Source organism: Diaporthe batatas, assembly GCF_019321695.1.
Source record: "Diaporthe batatas strain CRI 302-4 chromosome Unknown Contig00022, whole genome shotgun sequence".
NCBI classification, from domain to species: Eukaryota; Fungi; Ascomycota; class Sordariomycetes; order Diaporthales; family Diaporthaceae; genus Diaporthe; species Diaporthe batatas.
This window is the reverse complement of record NW_025408569.1, coordinates 104,705-131,168: the sequence shown is the minus strand read 5'-3', so window position 1 is coordinate 131,168 and position 26,464 is coordinate 104,705. Positions and strand designations below refer to the sequence as shown.

The 26,464-nt window shown below is 55.1% G+C and overlaps 4 protein-coding genes across 4 annotated transcripts; all 4 read left to right on the top strand.

The window, feature by feature from the left end:
* Positions 1-3,944: 3,944 nt before the first annotated feature.
* Positions 3,945-4,938, top strand: KVR01_012922 (uncharacterized protein; the record flags this gene model as incomplete). The annotated part of the gene is made up of 3 exons (XM_044781762.1): positions 3,945-4,075; positions 4,108-4,252; positions 4,321-4,938. The coding sequence occupies 3 exons, from the start codon at positions 3,945-3,947 to the stop codon at positions 4,936-4,938; spliced, it is 894 nt and encodes a 297-aa protein (XP_044638078.1).
* Positions 4,939-12,865: 7,927 nt separating this feature from the next.
* On the top strand, positions 12,866-13,990 carry KVR01_012991 (uncharacterized protein; the record flags this gene model as incomplete). Its single annotated transcript, XM_044781984.1, has 3 exons — positions 12,866-13,152; positions 13,236-13,400; positions 13,486-13,990. The coding sequence occupies 3 exons, from the start codon at positions 12,866-12,868 to the stop codon at positions 13,988-13,990; spliced, it is 957 nt and encodes a 318-aa protein (XP_044638147.1).
* A 2,459-nt stretch (positions 13,991-16,449) lies between these two features.
* On the top strand, positions 16,450-17,175 carry KVR01_012902 (uncharacterized protein; the record flags this gene model as incomplete). The annotated part of the gene is made up of 2 exons (XM_044787352.1): positions 16,450-16,899; positions 16,930-17,175. The coding sequence occupies 2 exons, from the start codon at positions 16,450-16,452 to the stop codon at positions 17,173-17,175; spliced, it is 696 nt and encodes a 231-aa protein (XP_044638058.1).
* A 915-nt stretch (positions 17,176-18,090) lies between these two features.
* Positions 18,091-18,489, top strand: KVR01_012933 (uncharacterized protein; the record flags this gene model as incomplete). The annotated part of the gene is made up of 1 exon (XM_044782353.1): positions 18,091-18,489. The coding sequence occupies one exon, from the start codon at positions 18,091-18,093 to the stop codon at positions 18,487-18,489; it is 399 nt and encodes a 132-aa protein (XP_044638089.1).
* Positions 18,490-26,464: the final 7,975 nt, after the last annotated feature.

Sequence of the window (26,464 nt, the reverse complement as noted above, 5' to 3'; positions counted from 1 at the left end):
ACACACGACTGCCGTGATCGTCGCCGCCCAGCCGATCCCTAACGACTTATCGAGCGGGCTGGTGACGGCCACCGCGCCCGCGCTGAGCAGCAATCGGACTACATTCATGGCCGCCCCGACCGCCGCCGCGTTCTCGCAGAACAGGTCCGTCAGTAGTGCCGCATTAGATATCATGACGCCCATCGAGAGGTTTGCGATGAGAAATATTGTGACGAGAACCGCCGCGAGAGGCGCGTAGTTCTGCATCTGCCAGCCGTAGCCCGCCAGGAGGCAACTCACCGAGGGAGTCAGCGGGAGCACAAAGGCGAGGCGAGACCTGTCGAGGTTGAAGTTTGTGCTGTCCGTCTGGCGCTTCCTTTCGACCACGAGACCTGTGCACAGGTGACATCAGCTGCTGTGATGTCTGGACGTGCTGCGCAGTTTCAAGGTCTAGCCCTGGTGCTGTAGCACTTGAGGTGACTTGGGTAAAGGTTGGGCAGATTAGGCGTACCTTGTTTCTTGGCTCCCGGCCAAAGTTCCAGTGAATCGCTTTGCTGTGGTTCGATACGCCAGAAGCCTAACAAGGCCGACGGGGAGATAGCAGAGCCTAAATTGTATGTTGAGACAAAGCAAGTACGTGTCTCATCTAGGATAAAACAAGACCTTTGCGACATAATTACTGCGTCAAGTCTATAGCTCTGCTGGAGCTGGGCCGCGATAACACTGGTTACTTGGAGGATAGGCGGTACAGGAGGCCACCCGAGACCGCTACAATAAAATCCTAACGGCCCAGAAGCAGGGCCGGGGAAGGGAGAGTGCCTCCCTGCTTAGGTCTCCGCCCCAAGCTGTCAAGGTTGGGGTCCCGGAACCCAGCCTGCGCAGAGTGCTTCTGCAGCAACGACCTGTTCCACCTCTGCGGTGGGATCGATCCATCCCCAACCACAGAAGGGGCCGTCCAGCGGAAAACGGCCAGGATCACGACTGACAAGGCTGCTCTTGGGACAAACAGAAACCAGAAGATGAACCGCCCACCTTTGTATTCTGCGAGGAGGCCACCACTTGTCTGGCCCGACTACTACAGTAAGCACAAATCCGACCCCATCATGCTGTGTAGAAAAACACTTGCCCGTCCGAAGCGATCCGTTGGAATACTCCTAGGCTGTGGCCTCGCTGCCTAGAAGTATTCTGAAGCGCAAGCATCATCCAACCGAGCCCTATTCTCGTCTCGTGCTCAACTACCTAACAATCACACAAGCTGTTTACGCATCAAGAACGGCTCCCCCCTGGGCACAATGGAGCCCCTACCCATGGTAAGTTATCTCGTTCTAAAATTTGAACTCTTACTTCAAAGTCAACAAGAGTTGGGCCCGAGACGTTGACTCGCACCCGCTTCACGACTCTACAGCGGGAACATCCACAACGACAGCGCCAAGCTGGCCCAGCTGAGTTGTCAGTCTGCTGACCTTGTAGCAAGCAGACAAACTAAAATCACGAATTCTGGCAAGGCATCAAGCAAGATGGCATCACCTTCGAACCACGAATCGTGGAGGATCAACTCCACAAGGTGCGGTGCCTGTCCCACGGATGGAATCCTGGTGACTGCTCTTGACTGTAAGCTCTTCCGTTTGACTTTTTCCACATTCCTGACCATCCAGCCCCATCTTGTGGGCGAAAAGACGCTCCCCTGTCCAGCCCAATCTTGCCCTGCCCGACCCAACCCCTAAAACCGCGGCCCTCCTTCCTTCGAAGACTTTCTGCGGTTTCCCAGTCCAAAATCCTTTTTGTCGCCCCATACGTTGTTTTTAACACCTTCCCAATCCCTTCCAAGCTCAAACTTCCCTCTTCTCTGTTATGCTTCGTGCCACTCTCCACACTCTCTTGCGAAACTCTCCATTCCTTTCTTGCTTCCGTCAAGTCCACCCTCCTGTTCATCGTTAGGTTGACAGCCTCAAGCGATCAGAGTACAGGCGATATTCTCGCGGACCAGGAGTGATCAGGTACGTCTAGTAGCAGTCCTTTTGCGTCAACTGAAGCACGGCGCCTCGAGCGTCAACCATCACCCCCGACACCCTATCCTCTCGTCTTCCCCGGCTCCCGTTTGTCTACTCAGCCCTGTCCTTCTTGTCCCCTTGGTTCGCGATTCACAAAACACCAATCCTTCTGATACAATGTCCTTCTTTCCGCTTCCCGCTGCCCTGGTCGCCTTACCTGAGCATACTGTCTGCTTGTCCCTGAGTCGGAAGCCCGATGGAATCGAGCCCGTACGAATGTGTCCCAGAATGCCATAAGGGATCGCGGTACACTCGTTCCCTCTACTGAGTCGATCGATGGGCCAGCAGGCTCTGAGTATTCCTCCTCCTTGGTGGCTGGTGCTTCTTGGTATTCTATCAACTGAAAACAGCCATGCGCAGTTGGCGACGTCATGATCTCCATTTGCAAAGAGGCAGCGCATTTTCAGCCTTAGCTGAGACGCCGCTGACACAGGTTGCTGGAAGTCATTCTGGGCCGGTGGAAGCCTGCCGTGCTGTCAGATCCAGTTGATCGAACAGGCCAGCCAGAGATCGCATATCTCGAAGACCCATAACCCCCGTCCTCTGCAGATCTTGCATACATTCCTACAAAATTACCCAGTCAGTTGGCTGATATGTTCTATCTTCCATTGCAGTCGCAGATCGATTCGATTATCAACGGGTCCCCTGGCCTCGGGCCGGCTTGCTCGTCCTCACCGCTTGCGGGTTTGGTCCAGGCACCCTGGCAAGCGCAATGACTTCCAACCAGCCCCGCAGCGCCGGCGGAAGCAGTCGTCGTGAGAAGGTCTATTGTGACAAATGGATCAGGACGTGGCCGTGCTAGGCGCACAGAGGCGCGCCGAACGCAAGCACGAGCCGCGGAACAAGGCTGTAGCGGCAGCTCCGACTCTCCTCGCCAGACGGTGTCGGAGCGTCGGTTGGAATGGAGGCGCTCGCCATCCGTGCCTCTGCATCGGTTGACGATGTGCTGGAGCAGTCATCGCGTTCTTGACACAGGTGAAGAGAATGGCGGATCAAGCCAATTCGGCCAGCGACGCGCTTTTGGACTCCCAAGGGGGCCCTCCAAGAGGCCTCTATGCGATCTTCGTGAGAATCCAAATGCGATGATCAGAATCGCTAAATTGGGCGGCGCGAAAGACCTGCCTGGAGAGGAGGTGGACGAATGCAATGTTGTTGTCGGAATAGTCCACTCCAGAGGGGTAAGTAATATCTCTGACTCTGCCATCTCCTTGAGGTTAAGTAGCCTCGGTACTACAGCGTTCAAAATCGCTGACCGAAGAATCTTGAAACAGAGTGCGCTGTTACGTCACGGCCGGACGACGTCTCAGAGGCGAGGCGAGGAGCCACCAGACCTTGAAGATACCTCTGACGAAGACTACGAGCATGTCTATGGCCCATTCATCGAAGCACAGACAAGAGCAAGAGCCAAGCCGCGTTGGCCAAGCCTGCCATGGCATCGAACCCGGCCCGCGGCCTGGAACATGCGAAGCACCAGCCGAGTAGACCACTCCACAAGAGAAGCAAGACTTCTTTCCCAGGGAGACTCAGAAAAGGCGTAAGTTGATCAGTCCAATATCCCCGTGGATGCTTGCCGCTCACAATAGTGCAGACACCTGGTTACAGGCGCGGAGGCAGACGTTGCGGCTGTCGATTTTTTCATCGCAGGGGCGTCTTGCCTGGGCCTCTCTATGATATCGGACATCTCCAGGTACGAGTTTGTGGCCATGGAAGTGGCATCCCGAGTCCTGAAGGGGTTCCAGTCCACAGAGGTGGGCAAGGTGTATTCCACCTTCCAGGAGACCGAGAGGCTCCGGCGGACTTCCCACAGCCTCGATGATTGAAAGAAGTCGAGGAAAGCCCATGGTGACAAGCTCTCATACGACTCTGGGTCGATACTTCGGCAAGGCGAGACCAGGGGGGAACAGAGGTTCCCAAATGGTGGAGAATGCGGGAGAGGACATCCAGCAACGCGCAATCAATCGCGGGCATTTGGGCCAGCCCAACGGTCTCTCTGTCCTGCAGAAGACCCCGGCCAACGGCCCGCATGACATGGGCGGCCCACTCCTGTGTCGACTTCTCCACGCTGAACACCAACAAGACCAACGGGCTCGCTGAAGGCCCGGGCCAAGGTTGTCTATGGCCGGGACACTCGACCTTCGGGGCACACCCTGGTGACTGCCGTCGCTGCTGCCGTCGCTGCTGCTCTCCAGGCCACAGGCACCGAGTTTGTGGATTTCAAGATCGTGACAACCCCCCAGCTTCACTATCTGACCAGAGCCATCAACACGGAGGACACTCCGCCGGCCAGCAGCATTGGCTCAAACAAAAGGCAATGCAGTTTGAGGACGCCATTGCTGAGCTTCGAAGAGAAGTCGAGTCAATGTCCACGAGGACACCGACGATCATCCTCATCGACAGGGCCGTGGTCACCGGCACGCGGTACCTGAAATTCGAAGTCCAGCTGCCCCAGGCCGTACTCAATGCCATGCAAGGACCGAGCCATCCTTCACAGGCTCATAGGAGCCAACATCAAAGCCTTGCGAACTTTGGGCTTCGACGAGCTTTCCTCCAGGCGGCCGACACTGACCACTCCAACCGAGTGGCGAACGACGTGGCGGCACAGAAGCTCGTGCGCGAGTACCTCGAAGATTCCAACCATCCCACTATGAAGCAGGTGGTCCCGAGCGTCCACGCCTGGGCGCCCGCCAGAACTACCAACCCTGCCGATGAGAACCGATTTGGTTGGATCATATCGGAGTTCCGCAGCGGCATGGACCCAGGCATGTCTTGGCTTGAGAACAACAGCGACCAGGGGGCCGCAATATTTTCGAGCACCATGACATTCCTGTCCTCACACTCGAGGCACGGCCCATCATCGGGGCAGAGTCCCTGGGGCTTCAGGGCCTACCGGTTGAGAATTTCGACATGAGCGTCGAGACCCAGGCGCAGCTCCAAGATCTCGCCGGCAATGCGATGACAACAATTGTTGTGGGCGCTGTCATCCTCGCCGCCCCCTTGACATCAATCCCGTCATGCTGAAGCCTCAGAACGAAAAGATCGTCGCGGTTCCTGGGCGCGTCCTGCTGCCACGAGCGTGGCGGAGGCGAGTTCACCCGCCTGATCCCCGTCGACATGCTCCCAATTGCGGGTACAGATTAGTTGTCGCCAAATCTAGCTCCGGTCAAGTTTCAACACCATGAAGAAAGATGGCAGGATCGCTCTGATGAGAAGACCTGACAGTCGTGTTCGGCTCAGAGGAGCCCGCTCTACGACCCCGGGACCAACATTGCTGGGGTGTCAGCAGTTTAGGCCAGAGATGAGACGGCACGCTGCGCTCGTTCTGCCTTCGCCTGGGCCAGACGGGACCTCGCCAGCCCCGACTACATCGCTGCCGCGGCCGTGCCCGCTGCCGGTCATCGTTTCCGATCATCCTTGATCAGGAGGTACACAAAACCTCATTTCACCCCTCTCCTCTCATCCTCTCCCTCTAACGGCTTCCAAGGCCATACAGGCAAGGGTTATCATGCGTTTTTACGTTCCCTACTCCCGCCGTGGGCCTTGTGCCATGTGGCAGACTGTCAAGACCCAATTTCCGGCCCCTTACTCGCGCCGTGCTAAAACTGATCTGCAGCCCATCAATAACACCTGGGTTGGCCTCAGCGAGGAGCAGGAGTTCGAGGCATGCGGAATGTCGAGGTGGGGGACGAATACGACAAGAACAGCCAGCACAACCTGTTTTCGAGCCGCCGAACGGGACTGCCCGACCGTCGGCGACGCGAGAGCCTGAGGCTTGCTGCTGTGAATGCAGCTGCACAGTTTCTTTCTGCCGCCTGGCCGTTTCTCGACACCTTCAAGATGACCAAGACTGAGCGATTGAGGTTCGTCAGGGAGCATATGCCCCATATAATTGCTCTCAGAGTCAACTGTGTCCCGCTCGAGCGCATTGGGTTCGTGCCGGACTTGAAGATCTGTGCCCTCCTTCATGAGAGCAACTGAGACTCTCGTAGGCCGCGGGCCGGGGCACTCCGACCAAGAAGCAGAAGCCCACTCCCAAGAAGGGCGGCAAGAAGGATTCTGCCCCCAAGGGCGAGTCTGCCCAGGGTGGCGAGGATGACTCTGCTGCCTTTGTCTGACTGGCCGACCGAGGCACCCGCTCTCTGCTCAATGCCACGCACAAAGAGGTATTGCCATTCGGACCCGGGAACAGGGCGCTTGCCCTGGGCGCAAGCGACCTCCTCATGACCGTCGAGGTTCCCTCTTCGAGACACCTGCTGCCGGCACTTCGAAATGACACGCAGATGTGGTTCATGGTTCCCAATTCCTACCGTGGGACATTCCTCACCGAAATGTGAGAGAGGGTCAAGCTCATCCCCTGAAAGTGGCACCCTTCGACGTGCTTCTTGACTAGAATGACATCTCATGGTGCTTTTGAGACTGGGCTCGGCTGCTTTCTCTTCCATCGAATCGCAATGGGGACAAAGGCCTAGACACCTGCCTGCCCAAATAAAGCAACGAATGAGCAGGAAACTTAGCAGCCAGGCCATCGGAGTCATGGCCACGGCTAGTCACAAGGTGTCGGCGTTTTGGCCCGGGCAGCGATGGAAGTGGGTGAAGTCCAACGGATGGCTGTGAACTCTTGCGGCAGTGTCGAGCTCCGTGACTGCTGTACGATCAACTTGGTCGCGCGCAAGCGTGCCCGTCGGCGTTGCCCATTCTCCACGCACCACGTCCTCGTTTACAGCAGCGTGGAGCTGTATGTCTGCACCACTGTGGCGTTGGTCTCTGCCAGACTTGAAGCTGCAAGGGTAACCCCGAACACGAGTTTGTGGGGTCTGAAGCACCAGCAGCAATGGCCTCGGGCACGAAGGCGAGGACGAATTGCCCCCTCTCAATTCGTTCTTCTGTCGCGTCCCTCTGGATCTGGACAACCTCCTCCCCCCGAGCTCCCGCCTCCAGCTTGAATTGCAGCCAACGCAGCTCCGCCAGACGGCGCCCCTTAGCCTTGTCTGTGCATCGCAAGGCTGAGGCCACAAGCACCTATCGTATTATGAACATCGTTATCGACACCGTGTTCTTTTCAAGTGCTGGGTATTGAGTGCTTACCACCGTATGAAGGCGCCATGTATGTCCTCGGACGTATACGGAATAGAAGCGAAACCACACAGCTCTGCCAGGCACGCAACCCCTTTCGACATGACATGGCTGCGGTCACTACCCGGGCAGAGGCGATCTCCAAAAGCCCTCCGAGTGGGGCCCTGTGAGCAATGGCTGGCCACACCCGAAATATGCCATGCCCACAAAACTGTTGGAGACCTCTTCATTTAGGGTTTTCGAACGGTCTGGGTCGGGAAAGAACACACTAGGGCAGGCAAGAACATCGTGACCACCAAGAAAGCTGCTCGCGCCGCGACTTCCCGGCGTTGCCGTTTGCGGTCGGCAGTCGCATTTCGATGGCGATCTCAAGAAGGCAGTACGCAATGGCAACGGTGTTGAAGACAGTCGAGTAGTCGCCAAGTGTCCACTGCCAGTGTTTGAGTCTGGGCTTTCTCGGTGCCTAGGCGACCTCGTGGGCGCCGGCAACAGTCCCTCGGTCTGCCCCCGACAATGGAAGAAGTTGCCACTGAAATGGCAACCACTCTCGTGACTGCCTTGTGTCATGCGGTGCCTCGGAGCAGACTGGCGTGTCCCTACCAGCTTGCCACAGCAGCATGGCTTGGACAGACGCCGATCAGCTCGTCAAGGCTGGGGCCTGGCTGGTCTCTCCTGGGAACAGAGGTTCCCCCGCCCAGTTCTATGGCACACCTGGCAGTGCTCCGAGTGATTCTTGATTCATGTTAGAATTCCAAGAAGGCCAACGTGAAATACTTTGGCATTTTCAGGAACTGGATCACCAAGACGCCACTCCACACGCGGAGGTAGTTCTTGTATCAACCAATTTGATCCCGCGGAGGAGGACCTTCTCCATTTGGAATGGTCCCAGAACTTGACATGGGATCGAGGGTGCGATGACTCGGAGTGAGGCCATTCGGGCTTCGTACTCCCGCACAAGCTCAAGGAACCTCCAAGCCTTGGTCCAAACCCTGACCAGTTCGACCTCGCGCATTTGAAGTCCCTCGACATCTCGCCAGGACCAGCTTTCTTCTGACGTAGAAAGCGAGAAGAATAATGTTCAGGAGCTACTGGTGAATTCGGAGAAACTCTGGCACAAATCCTGCCTGGCGGCATGCTTTGCGGTGGCCGATTTGGTGCTTCTGGCCGCAGTGCGAAGGCGAGGCATGTCTTTCCCCCAAAATAACAACGGAAAGACGGTTGCTGGGCTTCACTCTCCTTCCAGTATTGGGGGCAAGGGCCCGTTACCTTTCGTTTCTGTAATGTTGGGTTCTGTTCAGTGACTGGTGAATGTGCTGGTCTCAGTGAACTGGGGAGAGCAATGTCTTTCCCCCAAAAGAACAACGGGGCTCCACCCCCATCATTGGTGGTGGTTGGGGCCACTTCCACCCCTTCTTAGGTGTCCTGCTGGTGTCGCTGTCGGCACTGGTTAGTCCGCTGGTGCCGGTTGAGCTAAAGAGCAATGTCTTTCCCCCAGGACAACAACGGGGCTCCACCCCCATCAGCGGTGGTGGTTGGGGCCAGTTCCACCCCTGCTCAGGGGTCTTGCTGGTGTTGGTGTTGGTGTTGGTGTTGGCTCTGGTTAGTCTGCTGGTGCCGGCGGAAGTGAAGAGCAATGTCTTTCCCCCAGAACAACAACGTACTGCCTGGCGGCTCCATCACCATCAACGGTGGTAGCATGGACGGCCAGTTCCCCCCTGCACCTGCCATGCAGGGCCCTCTTGCTGGACAAAATGCCGCCAACGAGATCTGCTCGTACTCTCGGGACTGAAGACTTTGGTAAGCTCTCAAGTCCCAATTCCATCCTCTGGCACTCATGACTTACCAACTTGAAAGCAGATCGAGTGGTGAACTGGAGGGGGCGGTCATGCTCTGGCCTCTGGCGAAGCCCGGGATTAGAGGATCTTGAACTTGACTGTCTCTACACTGAGGTAAGAAACAGCCACAAATTTCTTTATGGAACAGTCTCTTCTTTGAGACAGATCGCCAATACTTGAGACGCATGCTGACGGGCTCGGACAGCTTTGATCGTGCCCACTACCTTTGGTCGTCGCGACGTGCCGGGGACGACAGTCTTGCTACCAGTCTCGGACTTTCTCAAGATGCCGAACAACCCAGCGACGTACTGGCGAGGCACGGCGACCTCCTGTCAGACCGAAAAGATGTCTCGTGGCGGTACAACTTGTTCCGGTTGCTGTGGTGCCCGACTGTGGTTAGAACCGCGTCTGTTCGATCTGAAGGAAGACAGGTGTGGTTTCGCTTCTATTCCGCATACGTCCGAGGACATACATGGCGCCTTCATACAGTGATAAGCACTCAAGACCTGAAGGAAGACAAGGCGCGAGTGGTGCTCATGCCTGTCCGCATCCGAGTTCAGACCCCGACAACGCCATTGGTAGACCTGATCATGGTCAGCTTTTTGCAGCACAAGTGCAGCCGGGAATTCGCAACCTGGTCGAGACGGGATTATCTCAGGGCGACATTGATCAAACGATCTGGGAGACCGGGTAGAAGGAGTTCGAAATCGAATACAGGTGCAGGGGTCCTCACAACGGGTAAGGCGGCCGAGCCAGTCCTGAGACGGCTTCCATGGCCACATCGGAGCGGGCCCTGGATCACAGATTGAACGTCGAGATCGTCGGCTGGAGGCGCAACATCTCGGTCGTGTAGCGCATCGGCGACGTCCTAGCTCAATGCTCCGTGGCGCCGATGACCACCTCGCAGTTTGGGAAGGCTTCAATGTTCGACCGAGCTCAAGGGCGTCCTAAAGCGAAGGACCAGCCGCAGGAGAAAGGATAGACCGAAACCACTGGCCGGATGGCGTGCCCAGAGGGGCACTTCTAGAATAGTGGCGCGCAGTCAATACAGCCGAGTCATCCAATGGAATGCCTGTTGGCATGTTACAATAATCGTGATAACATGTCACGCCGTTTCGAAACCGACGCGGACATGATCGTGCTCCCAACTCCCCGCCAGCAGCGTCGTGCCTTCGAGTCCGGAAACCCGATTGCCTCCGATGGGTGACTTTCAGCAGGCTTCTCCCGCCATGACGACGGCGGCAGCAACCTGGTGTCGGTTGCTGGCCAGCCCCATTAGCATTACACCCCAATGCCCAGTTCTCGCATCGCAACATCGCCGGCGGATCCACTGGCGCGGGCAGAGGCCCGTTCCACGGCGCCACCTACTCACCCGCGGATTCGACGGCGTCATGCCCACACGAGCTATCGAGGCCAGAGGGCCTGCCTCCCACTCGAATGGGTGCGCCACCAGAGACACCTCTGCCGTAGATAGATGGCACTTTTGGCTCGAAAGCCACGGGCCAGTTGCTCGGCGTGTTTCCTTTGATAACAGGACTGTGAAGACATTGGCACAGAGGCGGGTGTATGGCAACAGACCATCGTACTACTAGTACACCATCATCGCTGTCGTCCTAACGATACGATCTCGAGGCCCGGAATTCAGGCGCAATGGAAACCCTTTACGAAATAGATATGCTCTCTGAAGGACAATAATTACAATGAACAGGAGATTTCGACGTACTTCTGTCGGGCAATATTCACAAAGATCGGGGCAGGGTAACGATCCTTCTTGTCTGCCTTTAGCGGCAGGATCATTAATCAAAGTGTCTGTGATCATTCTTGGAAACACTCAGCTACAATGAGCCTCTCCATGCTGCCTAAATTGCTCATAGCTTGATAGATTCCGTAAATACGACTGAGAAGACGCTCCGGCTTCATCCTTGGGTGCCCCGTCCGGTGGAAGCAGCTGGCATTAGCGCGGCGGTCGCCATTCTGTGAACATCCACTGCGACAAGTGGATCCACGAAGGCTCTTGAGCCTTCCACCAAAACGAGTTTCAAATACAAGCAGAAGATACCTCGCGACCGCGTGAGCCCGGAGAGGTTCCGTCTTGGTCCCGCCGCCCTCAATTCGAAAGGGACCACACCCGCTCGTTCCAGCAGTGCTCGCTAGAGAGCGGCGCTGCGGCGCAAACTGTTCCAACCTGTGACGCGGGCACCTTTTACCAATGATTCCAACGTGGCTGTGCGCGGCTGCCACGACGACTTCAACGTGGCCGAGAGCGAGCTCATCTTGGCCCTGCCCGCCGTTTCGCTGACAACCTGTGCCCGTGCGTGGTCCTCCCCCGGCCGTCGGCTTAACTGGTGACGAGGCGCAGCCGCTGCGTCCCAGGGGCTCGGAACGCCCAGTGGGCACTGCTCAAGAGCTCCCGTCGTCGTTTTTGCCAATGGCCCAAAAGAACGACGTGCCAGTGGCTCGCCGCAGCGGCGGCCGCCAGCCGCAGCAGTCTGAGACCGCCATCGACGACAACAACATGAAGCGGTTCGCCGCCGGCGTGGCCAATGACATGAAACAGCGCGACGTACGCCTCCCTCGTCTGCGCCGCGCCCAAAGTGCCAAAGGGGATAGTTTCGACAGCGGCAGCTTGAAAACCTTGGAGATCCATTGATGCTCATCGTAGCCCTCACGGGCGACGGAATCCAAGAGTTTGACGGTTGCTTGGAGCGGAGCCTTCCCCCGGGGCTAGAGCTATGCATTCTAGATTAAGAAGTAATGCAGTGAGTTTTGGGGGGAATCACGTACCTAAGGAAGAAGTTGTCACAAAGAGGTAGTCATGAGAGGCACCTGAGCAATCACGAAGAGGGAGTTACGAAGAGACAGTCACGAAGAGAGAGTCATAAAAAAGGAGTCATAAAGAGGGAGTCCGCCAAACCTCAGCCAGAAATTAAATCAGCTCTCAACTATATAAGACTTCAGTACAAATGATAGGCCTCTAAGCCCCGGTACAGAACGTGGGCGAATGAGTTGAAAAAGGGGGTCGCCCTCAAGCCCTAATTATTCGTTGGCAATCTGGAAAGATGAGATACATCTGCAGGCAATTGGCTCTCTCTGCACGGTACAAGTCTTTTATTGACAGGACCTACCGCAAATTCTGAACCATCTTCTGGGCTTTAACATTTGAAGCATGCCTATAGCACTCCCAGATGCCGCGCGAAGCTCTCTTTGGGCACCGGCTTGTCCAACCCCGATCCTTGACCACGAGGGGCATCGAAACTTCCAGACGATGCGCCCCGCAGGCGGCTATGAATGCTGCAGAAGGACTCCGTGTAGATCGATTAATGAGTCGGTACTGGTTGCCAAGGTATTTGCGGCTGCAAATTCTGGCTGCTGTGTGGCTATTCCTTGGTGTCAGCTTGACCAATATTTATAGTTGAAGTTTAGAAATCTTCAACGATGGTGATTAAACGGGGCGAAGGGTAGGCTTATCTGGGCACGACTGAATCGGAGGATGTAGAAATAGGTGTATGCCGACCGTGTTTACGGCAAGGTTATCACTGAGAGGAGCCGCCCACCAGGAGGGCAAGGAGGGAAAACAGGAAGGGGACAGAAGAGATCCACCAAAAGAGATCCGGCCCGGATGGAGCAGCTGTAATTGTCCCATTCACTGTCAACTTGGACTAAGAAGTAACTCGGGCAATTGTCCGACCAAGACAGGGCTGCTACAGGGGAGCCGTCTGGACCTCACGTTGACGCGTTTGGCAAAGCATGCACCCAACGCCCTCCATCACTCAACTCATTGCAAAATTACCCAAAGCACCAATCCGACCATCCCATTTCGCATCTTGGTCTTCAACCAACTGCTTTGTCGACATAAACATCCAGTCTCGTCACTACATCCCATTCATTCCCCTTCCTCTACCAGAAACCCACAACCGTCAACAAGTCAAGATGGACCACCTCCGCGTCAAGCACGTCACCAACGAGCTTCGGGCAATCTTCTCCGAGAGGGCCGAGGCCGGGGCGGCTCCCCGAGACTTTGCCCAGATTGTTCGGAGCTTCTGCCACACCGTGGCAGTTCTCCTGATCTGTGGCCTGGAGGGATATAGACAACTCAACTTCCAGGTTGCCAACAACTACCACTTGTTCCATGAACCTGCCGACTTTGTCTACCACGCTGTCCTGTTTGCCTCGAGACGTTGGAATTTGAGGTTGAGCACCCGTCGCGACCTTATAAAGTAAGTCATTGACCAACGCAGAGACTGCTTAAATATGCTTTTACTTCTTTGGCGGGGGATTGCGAGCTGATAGAAGAGTCTAGCTGGTCAATCAATTCCCACACCGTGTCCAACTTTGTCGCCAACCGCATGAGAACCTACGACGTCTACTTCCGTGACCATCCAGAGAGAGTAAAGGCGTATGGCCGCAGGTACAGGACTGTCAGTTCAATTCTCGACGCCAAAGTGGACGTGGAGGCCATGGGAGAGTAAGTTACCGCCCCTCTTCTTTCACATACTGCTAGTACCACCAATTCTCATACCGACCAATATTCTAATGCCCCTCCCTAACAGGCCATACGAGATAGCACCTCTCCCCCTGTCCAACGGCCGCATCGGCTGCCTCTATTGTAACCTCTCCATGAGCAACATGGACGTCCTCACCACCCACCACGAGGCAGTCCACCAGGACGACGGCATGGTGGCCTGCACAGACTGCACCTGGACCAGCGCCGCCAAGCCGGGCGCCTTGGACCACCACCTGAAGACGGCCCACGACATCTACCCGGCCGGTCACCCGCACTTCTTCTCCACCAGCGTAGACCACCTCTGCGCCCTGCCGAGGGAGACACTCGTGCAGCTGGTGGCCGATGACCTGGCCGCCCTCGCTCGGCTCTGTGGCGAGCCAGTGCAGCCTCCTGCCCCCACGGCCGTGCCGGCCTCTTGGGGCGTGTTCCGCATTGCCTTTGTTGTCTCTCATATCAGGGTTAAGGTCAGACTGGTTCCTGGCTGGGAGCGGGAGGTTGAGCAGGCGTGGAATAGGCGTGTTGTTGCCAACTTCCTCCCCAGGTCCTTTTAAACCCAGGTCAAATCCTTCAGGACAAGCCTCTTTCAACTACAACCACAACCACGACACACTTTTTGCCCTAACCTTCTTTGATCACACCTCACCCACTCTCTAGACCAGATCAAAATGTCTGCTTCCAACAAGACTCAGGACAGCCATCTTTCAACCACACAACCACAACTACACGACCTGCACTCTGTTCACGGATTGTTCTGGGGATGGCCTGTGAAGTTCATCCTATCAAAGTGGTGGTGCTTGTCAAGACTTTGAGGAGGTCTCTGGGTTGGCAGTCTTGTTATGGGAGGGAAGACTTGGCACGTTAGATCGCTGGTGCTCTCAAATAGGAACTTGGAAGGGTGCCGGCTGTTGATTCAGGCAATGGGTTCCGCCTAAATAGAATGAGCACAATACAAAGTACTTGAGCCACTTGAGCCCGTTCTTGGAGGGCATTTTAATTAGCCAAAACATGCAGCTGCATGATAATGTGACAACTGGGCCTGGGCACTCAAAGACATGACACTGGACACTGGCTGGGTATTTAGTACTGGACACATCCTCATTGCCATCCTCTTCGTAAGGAATTCCCAACCTCTAAACTGATACCGCCAAAAGATGCTCATGTCCAGATTATACCCAGCCGCCCTGGCCTGTTCCCTCGTCAGCCTGGCCCCTCTCACAGCTGCACAAGAGGCAGCGCCGTGCGACACTTCTACCCAGGCCTGCCTGAATGTCATGATGGCCAATGCTTGCCTTGCAGCTTACATCCGAGGCGGCAATGCCACTGAGATTTTGAGATGCGTCAATATGGACAGCCAGGCTGTGGCCCGGGATGAAGTAAGCTGACTCACTGGCGGTGCTGCTGCTGCAGACACTTGCATTGCTGGTTCACTGCTATCCATGGGTCACTAACAAAGGCAACGAGCAGCTTTGTGCGTGTTATGGATGCACCGAGCGCCTCATTCGGCAGTGGGCCACGAGCAGTGGCGTATGCCAGTGACGGCAGAGCGCAGAGCAGCACAGAGTTGTGTGTGAGCCAATCACAGAGCATCTTGGAGGGGAGCTCCCCGCATTTAATTGAGGTCGGGTCTGGTGGGGGCGGGGCAGGGGAGGTCGGCCGGGGCACAACGGCAAGGCTGCCATGGAAACACACGACTGAGCAATCGATTGTTCCACAATGAAGCTACCCAGATACCTAGGTACCCAAGTACCGTTCCCGCAGGAACAAGGATTCTCAAGTCGAGATTTGAGAAGTTGCATGTCTTCTTGTGCCACCACTACCATGTCAGCATCACGAGACAAGAAGGGCTGGGTTGCCGGATTCAGTCTCAAGCTATGTCTCATACCATATCAGCCGAGAGCCTGTTTACTTCAGTTGCTAGGGGCAATATCTTAACAGCTCAATACCAGCCGAGCAGTCTCTACTTCGCTTCCGTCTTGCTCACTGGTCTGGCACATGTGCGAAGAAGGGATCAGTACCGTCTGGGGCCCCGTCCAGGTTGACGCCGTCACGGCAAGGAGTATGTCAACTGGTGCAGGTGCAACCGTGGTGGGATGCAACCTATTCAAAATGCTCCAGAAAGTACTACCGGTACAGGCAACGAGCCGCCTCGGCTGGGAAGAGGGCCCGTCAGGCTCCAACATGAATGGTATATCGACTTGGAGGTTCACCATGCGGGTTACTTCATTCAAAGTGGCTTCTGTCCCGGATGATAGGCAAGCGGCAAGGGGGCACTCGTGGATGCTTCGAAGTGGCATTTACGACTTCAGGAGGGCCGCATTGGAAAAAGCAATCCGAAGCTGGTCATTGGCTTGCAGACTAACATTCGGTCTCTCATCGATGGCTTGGTGTGGGTCGTCTGTCTTGATGTGACTGACTTTCCCATTCATCCAAATCGCCCCGGGATCGAGTCATCACCCGCAGCCCTGAGAAGTCGCCCTGGAGCGGAGCGGGAGGGCAACGACGACCGGAGCTTCCTCTATTGGAATTATTCTTGACGTCACGATGTCCTGGTGTTGAACTCCTCCCTGAGGCTGTATATTGCCTATATTCCGCTCTGCTTCCGGACAACTCGCCGTCAAGCTTATCCCTTGGCCTTCGGCCATACTGTATTTTACGACTCCACGTCTTGGACTCAAAAACTATCCCATCATTTAACTACGAATTCCGAAGACCCGACACAAAATTCCACGACGACACACAACAGTCGGCGTTTGCTCGAGTGCCAACCCCCACCGAATCCCGGTTCTTCTCGTTGCAACATCCAGGAGGCCTTTCATCCTGGTCGGCACTACAAAAACGGACGTTACCTTCTCGCACCAGTGAAGACACAGCCCCGGCCCCTCCCCAAGGCAGATCGGTCCGTTGCTTCAACCTGCATGTCCAACACGAGGATGTCATTTCCCATACTCCTTCTCACTAGATCATGAGCATTCTCCTAGGCCAAGGGGCACGGGATTGAAAGGCAGGAGGCATGAAGAGGAATCCTGAATTTCGTGGGGAACCCAGCAGCCCAAAGCGCTGGAACTACATCCTCGGGGACGTCGAGGTGATGTTGAAATGCCTGAGCTACATCTACAATGAAGAGCAGCAGCCGGATGCCGCGCGCGTGTACACGGCCGCCCTCAAGACCCCGTACACCTCCCCCTTCGCCGCTTTCGAGAAGGCCGCGATGGCGTCCCCCCGCGCGCGGCAGCTGGACGCCCGCCACCTCGGCAGGGGCGGCCTCTACCACTACCTGGAGCGCAGGCTGGAGTTGGAAGGTTTTGACTTCGAACGGTCCTCGGATGACCTCAGGCGGGACTTTGGCGACGCGAAGGCGGCGCGCAAGGTGCGGGAGATCAAGATGCTCATGGCGGCCGGCTGCGCGGGGGACGATGCTGGCCCGGCTGAAACAGAGGCCGTGGCCGGCCAGCTGGGAGAGGTGGAGGGGCAGGCCAAGCATGACGCCTAGAATGAAGTCAAGGATGGGGTCAAGGGCGAGGTCAAGAAACAGAGGAGATCCAAGTTTACGGATCCGTTCCCGATGAGGCTCGATCCCATATACGAGGTCGAGGAGGAGGACGAGGATAAGGTCAAGGACAGGGTCAAAGACAAGGTCAAGATCAAGAAGAAATCCAAATTTCAGGAGGCGCTCGCGATCAGGCTCGTGATCAAGGACGAGGTCAAGGACGAGGTCAAGGACGAGCCCGTGAACTAGATGTGCCTCAAGTTATGTGCTGACTTCAGTAGACATATGAGCGACAACTGGGCTGTTGTCAAACAAGGAGGATGCCGACACTCCGGAGCCTGGCCAAGGACCTTGGCGTACAGGAGAAGCAGCGTCGTCGTCGTCGTTGTTCAAGTCATTACGAGCGTTGCCATGCATCGCTATGGATAATCCGGGCGGACTAGCGTGCCAGACAGGCAGAAAAATTTCATCCGTAGATCCCATCAATTCTGATCACGATACAGAGACGTCCATCTTGACTCAGGTGCATCTTCTGCCTTGCCCAGCGCGCCCGAATTCTCTTCCTGGTGGCTATGTGTGCTAAATATGACAGCCCAGAAGCAAGGCATACAGCGGCCGCTTGGGGATTCCTGGTACAGTAGTTTTCCCCCAGTCGATACAGGGATGAACCATGAAGCGTCACGTAAAACAGCACAGCTATGCGACAAGATGCCGAGGCAGACCAGACCCCAGCACATGCGCTCAAAGCGGGCCAGATGGCAGAGTCTGTAAAGGAAGATCGCAGGCGTGTGGTACACAGGAGCTACAGTGGGATTGCATCGGACAGGCGAGGTGAGCAACGGCGGGGAGGCTTCTCGTGGTTAACAGCAGCAGCAACAAGAACCCGAGTCGCTGGGAGACTTCCTCTTAGCGTCGTTGAGACCCAAAATACCCACACCAAAAGGGGCCGCTCTACCAAGCAAAACAAGCCGTCAAGACCCTGCGAGGTGGGCCACGCACCGCGCCGTGGCCGAGGCACTCGGAGATTTCCCGTCTAGCAAATCTATGCGAGTCAACACATATCCATCTCAACAACTGCCCGCTGCGTTCCATACCGCTCTTGAGCCTACCAAACCACCATCACCACGACTGAAAAATCCCACAACACAACAACCAAACGTCAAAATGTCCTCCCAAGGCTCCCCCAGGCCCGTCAGGATCACCACCTTCCCCCTCCGCGACCAGCCGGGCCGCATAGCAGCCTACGCCGCCGCCGCCGCCCTCATCACCCTGGTCTCGCGGCGCGCCCTCGTCGAGCCGGGCTCCGTCCTCTACGAGACCCTCCTCAGGACCCCCGAGGCGGCCGCGACGGCCGCGCGGGTCCAGAACTACGCCTTCGTCTTCATCTTTGGCGCCCACGCCGTCGAGGCGCCGCTCTTCGCCGCGACCAAGCTGCGCAAGCACGGCGTGCCGTTCCTCAGCCTGCTGTGGTGGAAGTGGGTGGCGGCCTGCTGCCTCGGGGGTGTCGCTGCGTGGAAGCACTTCGCGCTGACTGTCGCTGCGGCGGAGGGGAAGCGGGCTTAGGCTCGGTCTGGTGCGGGATCGCCGGGAGTGCCGGGATTTTGAAATGGATGGCTTGAGGCCGACGAGGTTTCCGGGCTGGTCGAGGGAGAGGCGTTTCGGCCAGCTCTCGCGGGCGGCGTTTGAAGGATGGGCCTATATGGCAAAGGGGACGAGTTAGCAGGTCTGTATATGCTTTTTAGGTTTACTCATGGGAGAACAGCTTCTCGAGGTTCTCAGGCGAGACCAGTTGCGCGGGCTCCCAACATTGTCGGCCTGTGTCTCCTGGCCAAAAGTCAAGCCAGTAATGGGGCAACATAGAGGCACTTGGGCACCTACATTTCAGCATCATGTTATGGCGAGAGATCCTTGGGAATTGCAAGGCACGCGCAGATTAGGGCAGGCCAAGTCAGGAGACTTGCACTTTACTCCAAGGCACCTGTGATTAAGTGCTGTATGTCTATCACTGTGTGCTCCTAACATGCCATCTTCCGTGAACAGCAGAACCTGCTCCTCATGGGCAACATGTCTAGTTTGCTCTACTTGGGCCCATACATGGCTTGAGAGCAAAGCCACTTACTAGCAGTGTGCGTTCAAGTCTCCAACACCATTCAGAAGTCACGATTGTTTGGCCATGCCCAGGTGGATATTGTTTCCAATGCCCATGAGCCACATTTTGCTGCCCTTTGACATTGTCACTCATCTCTGTTTGTCAAGGGTAGAACCAAACAAAGGAAACGGTCAGCCAGAGGGTTGCTTCTCGTCAGCGAGCTCACCTTGCCCAAAGCTCCCAGACAGATCGCTAGAATGACAGCTCCAACAATGAGAAAAACAGGCCGGCGGATGCCTAGATACTTACGAGCCCAAGTAGCCGGGGAGCCTGGGTCAACGGCGCGGACGGAAGTGGCTCACACCCTGGCCGGCGACGAACGTCATGAAGATGAGTCAGGGCCTCTCCCAAGACCCCGAACAGTGGACACATGCCTTCGACCTTGGCAGCTGATATCTCAAAGGTTCCATCATAAGAACCGACACACTGCTGCGGCCCTAGCTTCTGGAGCCACAGTGGAGGTTGTGCCCCAGCCCGACGAAGCCCATTGCATGGCAGGCAAATGTGAGAAATGACGGATGCATGGCTGGCTGCGACTCATCAAGGAGATCCTCTTTCTCAGCCGAAAGTTCCAGGACGCAATCTTGGATTCCGTCATCTTTGACATGGTAGACTCGAAGTCTGAGCCCAGCTCCAGATGTAGTCAGTCGTGTCTTGCTGCACACTTGAATTTTGAGCGCCTGTTGGTCTAGAGAGGTATACGCTACTCACTTGTTGGCAAATACTCACCCGCAAAAGTGACACATGACGGACCTCCTTTGTCCACCTCCAACGTTTCATGGGGTTTGTCCAGACACGACCCGGTGGTCGAGCACAAAACAACAAGCAACAAATTCTTTGACGAGAATTTTCGTGACAAAGGGACAGGTCTCGCCAGTCTGCTCACAGGATCTCCAGGGGTTCGAAACGCCTCTCACACCATTTACATTGGGGGAGTAGACACTCACGGCTGAGGCGACCGCCGAGACCAGCCGCTGCCCCTTGTACATGAGTTCATCGGGTGGGCTGGGCCACGAGCCCACCGAGATCCACGAAAAGCTCACCATAATCCTCGACCTGGGCGAGACGTGGGTGGCAGTAGTCCTGCTGGACGAAGCGGACGTCTTCCTGGCGAAGAGGTCTGACCATGACTTGACGCGCAACGTCATTCTCTTCATATTCTTCAGGGAGCTTGAATATTACCCGGGCATCATCATTTCCATAACCGATATGGCATCCAATCTTGACCCAGCCTTCAAGACCCGGCTTGACTTCTCGTTGCAGTATCCCGAACTAGGGGCTGCCGACGAATATTGCAGGACTTCATCGACAGGGCTGCAGCGCGGAACGACCTCCTAAAGATTGACATAGACGAGGAGAGTATGAAGATTTTAGAGTGCTTCCAGCTTAATGGAAGGGAGACCAAGAATACGACGAGAGTGGCGCGCTCAGAAGCGCAACCAAGTCCTTGACGGTGAGAATGATTGAACTGCCATGTCGTTTCACGATCACAAATTTCTATCATAGAATGGGTAGAGTAACGTGAGGAACCCCTGAGCCCGCAGAATATGTGACTGCGACAGTCTTGGCCTCTATGAGTCCATTCGTATCCCTGGTGTAATAAGACTGGAATTAACATACAGACCTGGGATTTCGCATTCATCTTTAACATCCCTACCATGATGGGGAGGCCGGATTTGATACAACCAAACAGAGTCTCTACACACTATTAAGGTGCTTTTGTACGAATTTTGTCGTACATAAAATGACCACAGGTGTAATACTTGGACGAAACCTCGACCAAAATACATCCCGGGCTGTGTACCTCTTGGCTTTTGATGCAATTAGAAATGTTTGAGTAACAGAGCGAGTACTCATTCACTCCAGCCCTTAGCAGATAAATACCCAGCGATGCTTGATGAGGTTTCGCGCCCTTCAGTCTTGAGGGTTGTTGAAATCTAGTTAGCCCGCAGAAAATCCGGTTCAATGTTATAGGTTTCAACCACAAGGATAGGAGACGTATGAACGACAGTGACGTGGGATCTAAGCCCAGTAACCTCTCGTCTCGGATCCATGGCTGGTAATAATCACTTGTCGTCAGTGCCAGTGGTCAACTGATCGAGGAAAATCATCCAACACATCACCATTATAAAATCAGCACGAGTTTTGCAAGATTACCAACTACCTCCTGAAATCAACACAGACAATGAACCATATCGAGCCAAGAAACAACTGGCATTGGATCATTCTCGACTACCAACAGGATCCTTACTCTCAGAAGAATTGCGCGAGGTGGGTTGCAGTAGGTATGGCAATGCTTGCGTATATATGTAGGTTGAGAGCATCTTGAACTAAAATACACAAGTGACCAGATATCATTTACATCTCCATCAGCATGGGTTGCGGTTCCTCAAAACCCAGCAATAGCCATGCGAATCCCGGTCATGACAACAGGCGAAAGATCATGCCAATTAAGGACCTGGGGTACGAATATACCCATGGGGTCCCTGACCGACGCGATCCTAGTCTATTGTTTTATACTGTCCAAGAGCCTCGGGTCTTAAGACCCATCGCCACCTTGGCCGCATCTGCTTCTGGTGGCCGTTTGTAAATAAAACCTTGCCCTTCCCTTATGTCTTGAAAACCACTCACACAAAGTCGGCTGAAGTCCCTGACAAATATATCACGGCTAATGACCAAACTATGATAATTACAACTAATACAAGCTACTCAGAGTCGTCGAACAGGTCAAGACTCATAGTGATTCTCGTCCGAGAGGCGAAAGACCTCTGGCCAGTGACATTCTTCTGTCTTTCTGGAAATACAAGTCTCAACAACCCGTCAGATCGCTACGGAAAGTCTGGTTTAGGACCGTCGAGAACACAGATACGAGAGCTATGAAGAGAGAGGTGTACAGAGACCTTGGCCAGCCGCCCGCAGAACCTCTGCTTCTCGAGCTGGACTCCGACAACGATGCAGTGGCGGATGCGTTTCTCAGAGTACGTGACGGTTGCAAACTGGGAAGATGCGTGAGAATGCTGGCCAACGACTACATCGAGACGAAGAATCGCCTTGAAATAGGAAGCTTCGAGTTTATTCCCCGCGGAGGGGAGGACGCAGGCTTGGATTTGATGGTGAGGCTTCGTCGGCGACAGAGCCAGCAGAGCAGTAGCAGGAGGTAAGGAAATACCTGGTCGTCGTCACGTCGGATGTGCACGTAATCGTGCACAGTTTGCTTTACACACCCTGGGGGACGCAAGAAGCCTACAAGGGCGTAGGACTTCTTGTTCATTGGAGTAATCTTTTTTGGGGCGACTCATTGCGAGTTAATGCATTGCTTATTTTTTGGGCTTTTTAGATTCTTCGTCGCATTGAACTGGTTTTGACATGATCAACGTTTCGTGCTTCTTTGATCGTCCAAATAAGGTGGACTAAGGGATATATATTGTACAATTGATTCTCATGCCATTAAGTAGCACTTCAGCGTGCGATGTTCTCAGGCCATAAAAATGTAGAGGGATTTACACAATTGACGAGCCTGGATCTAGATTACAAATATACAATTATGTAGCTCTAAGGAAGAAAAAAGTAGGGCCGAAGCCAGATTAACTATGAATTTGCAAGTTGTCTTGCCTCATGAGCACATCACATCCATGATGCCGCTGGCACCAGCTTGCATTGCTACGCCAGTCAAAATGAACACGGAGGCAATGATAAGTGAACAACGTCGACCGGCTTGGTTTGCCAGCCACATGGCAGTCATGGCGCCGAGGAACACACCACTGGCAGCCTGCAGTACGGAGACGATCTTCTAGGATAGATTGGCTTTCTTGGTGTCGCTTGTTCCAAGGATGTCATTCTCTCCGTCTTAGTTGTAAGTCTTGGGATGTGCTCCCACCAAGGGCGTGGAGAGTTGGGTTCCGTAACACGCTCCTCGCGGGTGCGCATGACAAGAACGCCCCCTATAATCCCCATGTCCCTGCCGAAGATTAGTGCACCGCCGCATGCCTGCAATAGACAAGCTTTTAGACTAATTGTGCGGATGTCTTAGTTCGTACTATGACGCTGATTGCCAGGACCTCGGGACTCGTCTGTTGTACTCCTCGGGAGGGTCATTCATTGCGGCCACGAACCGGATGAACCTTTCCATAAACGACATGCTCGGGTGGATGGTGGACGCATAAAATCCATCGACGCCATGGGTATGAGCTGCTGATCAGTCCATTGATTGGGCAGCCTAGCACGAACGCGAGGAATGGTTTCTTTTAATCATGGCTTCGGCGTCACTCAGTGTCTACCAATCCGACGTTTTACGGTCGGCAGTACATGGGTTGTAAGGCTTCGCGTCTGGGGAATATGTGTGGATGGGACAAGTAGCACCACGGCACAACCGATGGGGTGACAGGGTCGGGAAGGTCTAATTCCTCGTGATTCTTTTCGGCAAGGCGGGCGGGGGATTCATGTCGGCTGTAGATGGCCAGGCAACACTGTTCTCACATTGATTGTCTCCAGCCGAGAGTAATCTCCATGAGCTTAAGGGGGTCATGCTGTGTAGGAAGAGAGAAACCGCCAGGAAAAGATTCGATAGTTACAGACCCATCCTTGCTCAAAGTTTACAGTAAAGCAACGTTGAAAACCAGTCAGGAACCTTGGAAGCTATCCAGTCAAATGTGCTCTCCTATCAGTTCACGGATGGGGGGAGGGGCTTCCACGAGCGCCATGCCGGTCTCGACTACTTGCTCTGCACCAGCCGCTTGTGAACCTCAAAGATTTGGCCGCCTTCTCTCAGGTCTCAGGAAGCATCCTTCTACCTCAGGGTCCTCCGACAATTTGACAGCCACTGTCTCTATTCCAACGCTGTCACACAACAGCATGTGCGTGCCCGATAGCCATTCCTTGGAAAATTCCCGCGAGCTTGTTATAGCCACCCGCAACAGATTTCCTTCGGCTCAATCATTCCACGGACGCAAGCGCACGGCATGTTGTAAATATCAAATGTCCACGCAGGTCCGAGCGGCTTCTCGAAGTCCGACCAGATCCACCTGAAATTTGCAGCTCGGATGACTACTCCTTGTTCAGACCAGGTGAATTTCGGCCTATCGACCGGAGCAACCAGCCGCTCGCCTTCGAGCATGTCTGCCCAACGTCTTCGGCGGCAGCGATAGATAACGACCCAAAGTGCCGCATTTACTTCAAATATCTCGGCAACTCAATAGTAGCACAAAAGCTGCTCTCATGTCCCGCGACACTCGCCACTGAGATCTCGAACGTTCCGTCGTAGGAACCGACACAAGAAGCCGGGCGCTGGCTGCTGGGACAAGGGTCGAGGAGACGCCCTGACCAGCGACGTGACATATCGCACAGGGCCGCAGCAGTCCGATTAGTTCAAAAGGACTGCCCCCGACGAAGTTGGTGTCACGCTTTTGGACACCTTCGATCTTTGCGACTGAGATCTCGAAGGTGCCCTCGTAACAACCAACATAAGTACCCTGAGCGTTGGCTTCTTGGGCCATCACAGCCGTCACATTTTGCCACAAATGTCGCGACCACAGTTGAGCACGAAAACTTGGAGAGAAAACATTTCGCCAATTGAAACAGGCCTCTGATTCTCTGGTAGAGGCACAGAAGAAGAACGGCGCCACGTAAATGGTGCAAGAGTGTTATTGGGTTGACGATGGCCAAATGTACCGAGGTATTGGTGGTTCGACACAGGAACCGGCGGCTCGCCAAGGGCGACCCAGCTTTCAAAACTGGCATCACAAGAACCGACAAGTGAAGCAGGAGCACTGGCCCCTGGTATCGGCGCAGAGGTAACCCCCACCCCAGCCTGCGACCAAGGTCGCCAGCATGGCGAGCATCATGATCGTGATTCAAAAGCATAGCGTGGTTGCTTTGGAGATCGCGACGACAAACGCCGGCGTCTAGGAGTCGTCATCTACGCTCCTGCAGAAACCAATTGCCATGTCGGAGCGATTCACTAGGTCTCATCTGCGGCCATCCGGAAGCCCACAGTATCGAAGTTGCCCTCGCCAGGGGCAAGTGAGCTGAGAAGCAAGCACCTCCCCTACCCTTCCGCAACAGTAAATGTGGCCCTCTGGTCAGCGGCGCCCAAAAGGCCGTCGGAAAATCCAATTCAAGTTGTTGAAATTAGAAGAACTTGCCTCCGGCTCGATGGCCGAGGTCACCCCCTGGCGGCGACAGCAGCCCTTCTCTTTCCATCATTTTATTGGAGACGTCCACACCCACGTTTTGCTGTAGCCCGGCAAACATGTTTTAGGCCGCCGAAGTAGGCCTCGATTATCTGAGGAAGATGACGGCACAAGAAGACGAGAATGCCAACATCAAAAAAGTCCGAAGTGGACCTTGATGGTCGAGTTCGATAGACCCGAAGTGCACATGACCCTTAACAGACTGGTCGGGGTTGTGGAGCTGCTGGCGGGCGCAGGCCAGATCTGTGCGTGGAAACTTGCACGATGTTGTAAAAAGGGATCAATGGCTGAAACTTTGAGGCCGCAGCGACCGGAAGTAACCGCCGCTGATTTAATCGTCGAGTAGGCCCACGAAGGCCAGCGGCAAGTGACAAGCAGGCGACGGCCCACCGTCTCGTAGTCGTTGCGGAGGGGCAAGCGCCAGCATCACGCCGGCACCCCCGCCATCCGCCGGTAGGAAGGCTTCCTTGCCCACCTGGTGTGCGGCCATCCAGAGTAGCCCACGAAACAGTGTCTTGGGCAGCGAACCCCTGTACTGTCCGCTCCGCAGTCGCCAGCAGAGCGCGAAGACGGAAGATCGCCGAGACCAAAAAGAAGGCCAAGGAGCGCCTCGGTATTCATCCCGAGAACGTGCTTCTATTCCGTTCACAATAGCAGTGTTTGAGCGTTTGCTCCTGATAGAACGAACCGTACGCCTTCGAGATGAGGTCGGATTAATGATGAAACCACCACAGTCAATAGCAGTCCTCATTTTGTTGTTCTCTGGAACTGGGTGGTTCCTGGTGATACTGAAAATGTGCCATGGGCACGCGTGGGTTCGCCATCGCCCTGGTCCGGTGAGGCATTGATAATGGAGTCTTTCTGTGGCTCCGACTACCTGAAAGCGCCGGGCCGAACTCAAGAAGGCCGGCGGACAAACAGAAGTCCACCGCCACGCCGAAAAGAAACCCGTATGGTGTGATGGTGCTTGTAAGTTGGTTCGATTAAAAGGTATTCTGAGGAAGTCATGGGGGTGAAGGAAAAAGAGAAAAGATGAGCCCGGCCAGCGAGGACAATACGGTGGGCTGCCAGGACCGGGCGAGAGATCCGATCGTAGAGACAGAGGTGGTGTTTGAGATGAAAGAACTGCCGGGAGTCGTGGGAGGAATGAGAAGTACAAGCCGATGAAGCGGTGAAATCTTGTCAATCGAGTCGATCCGCC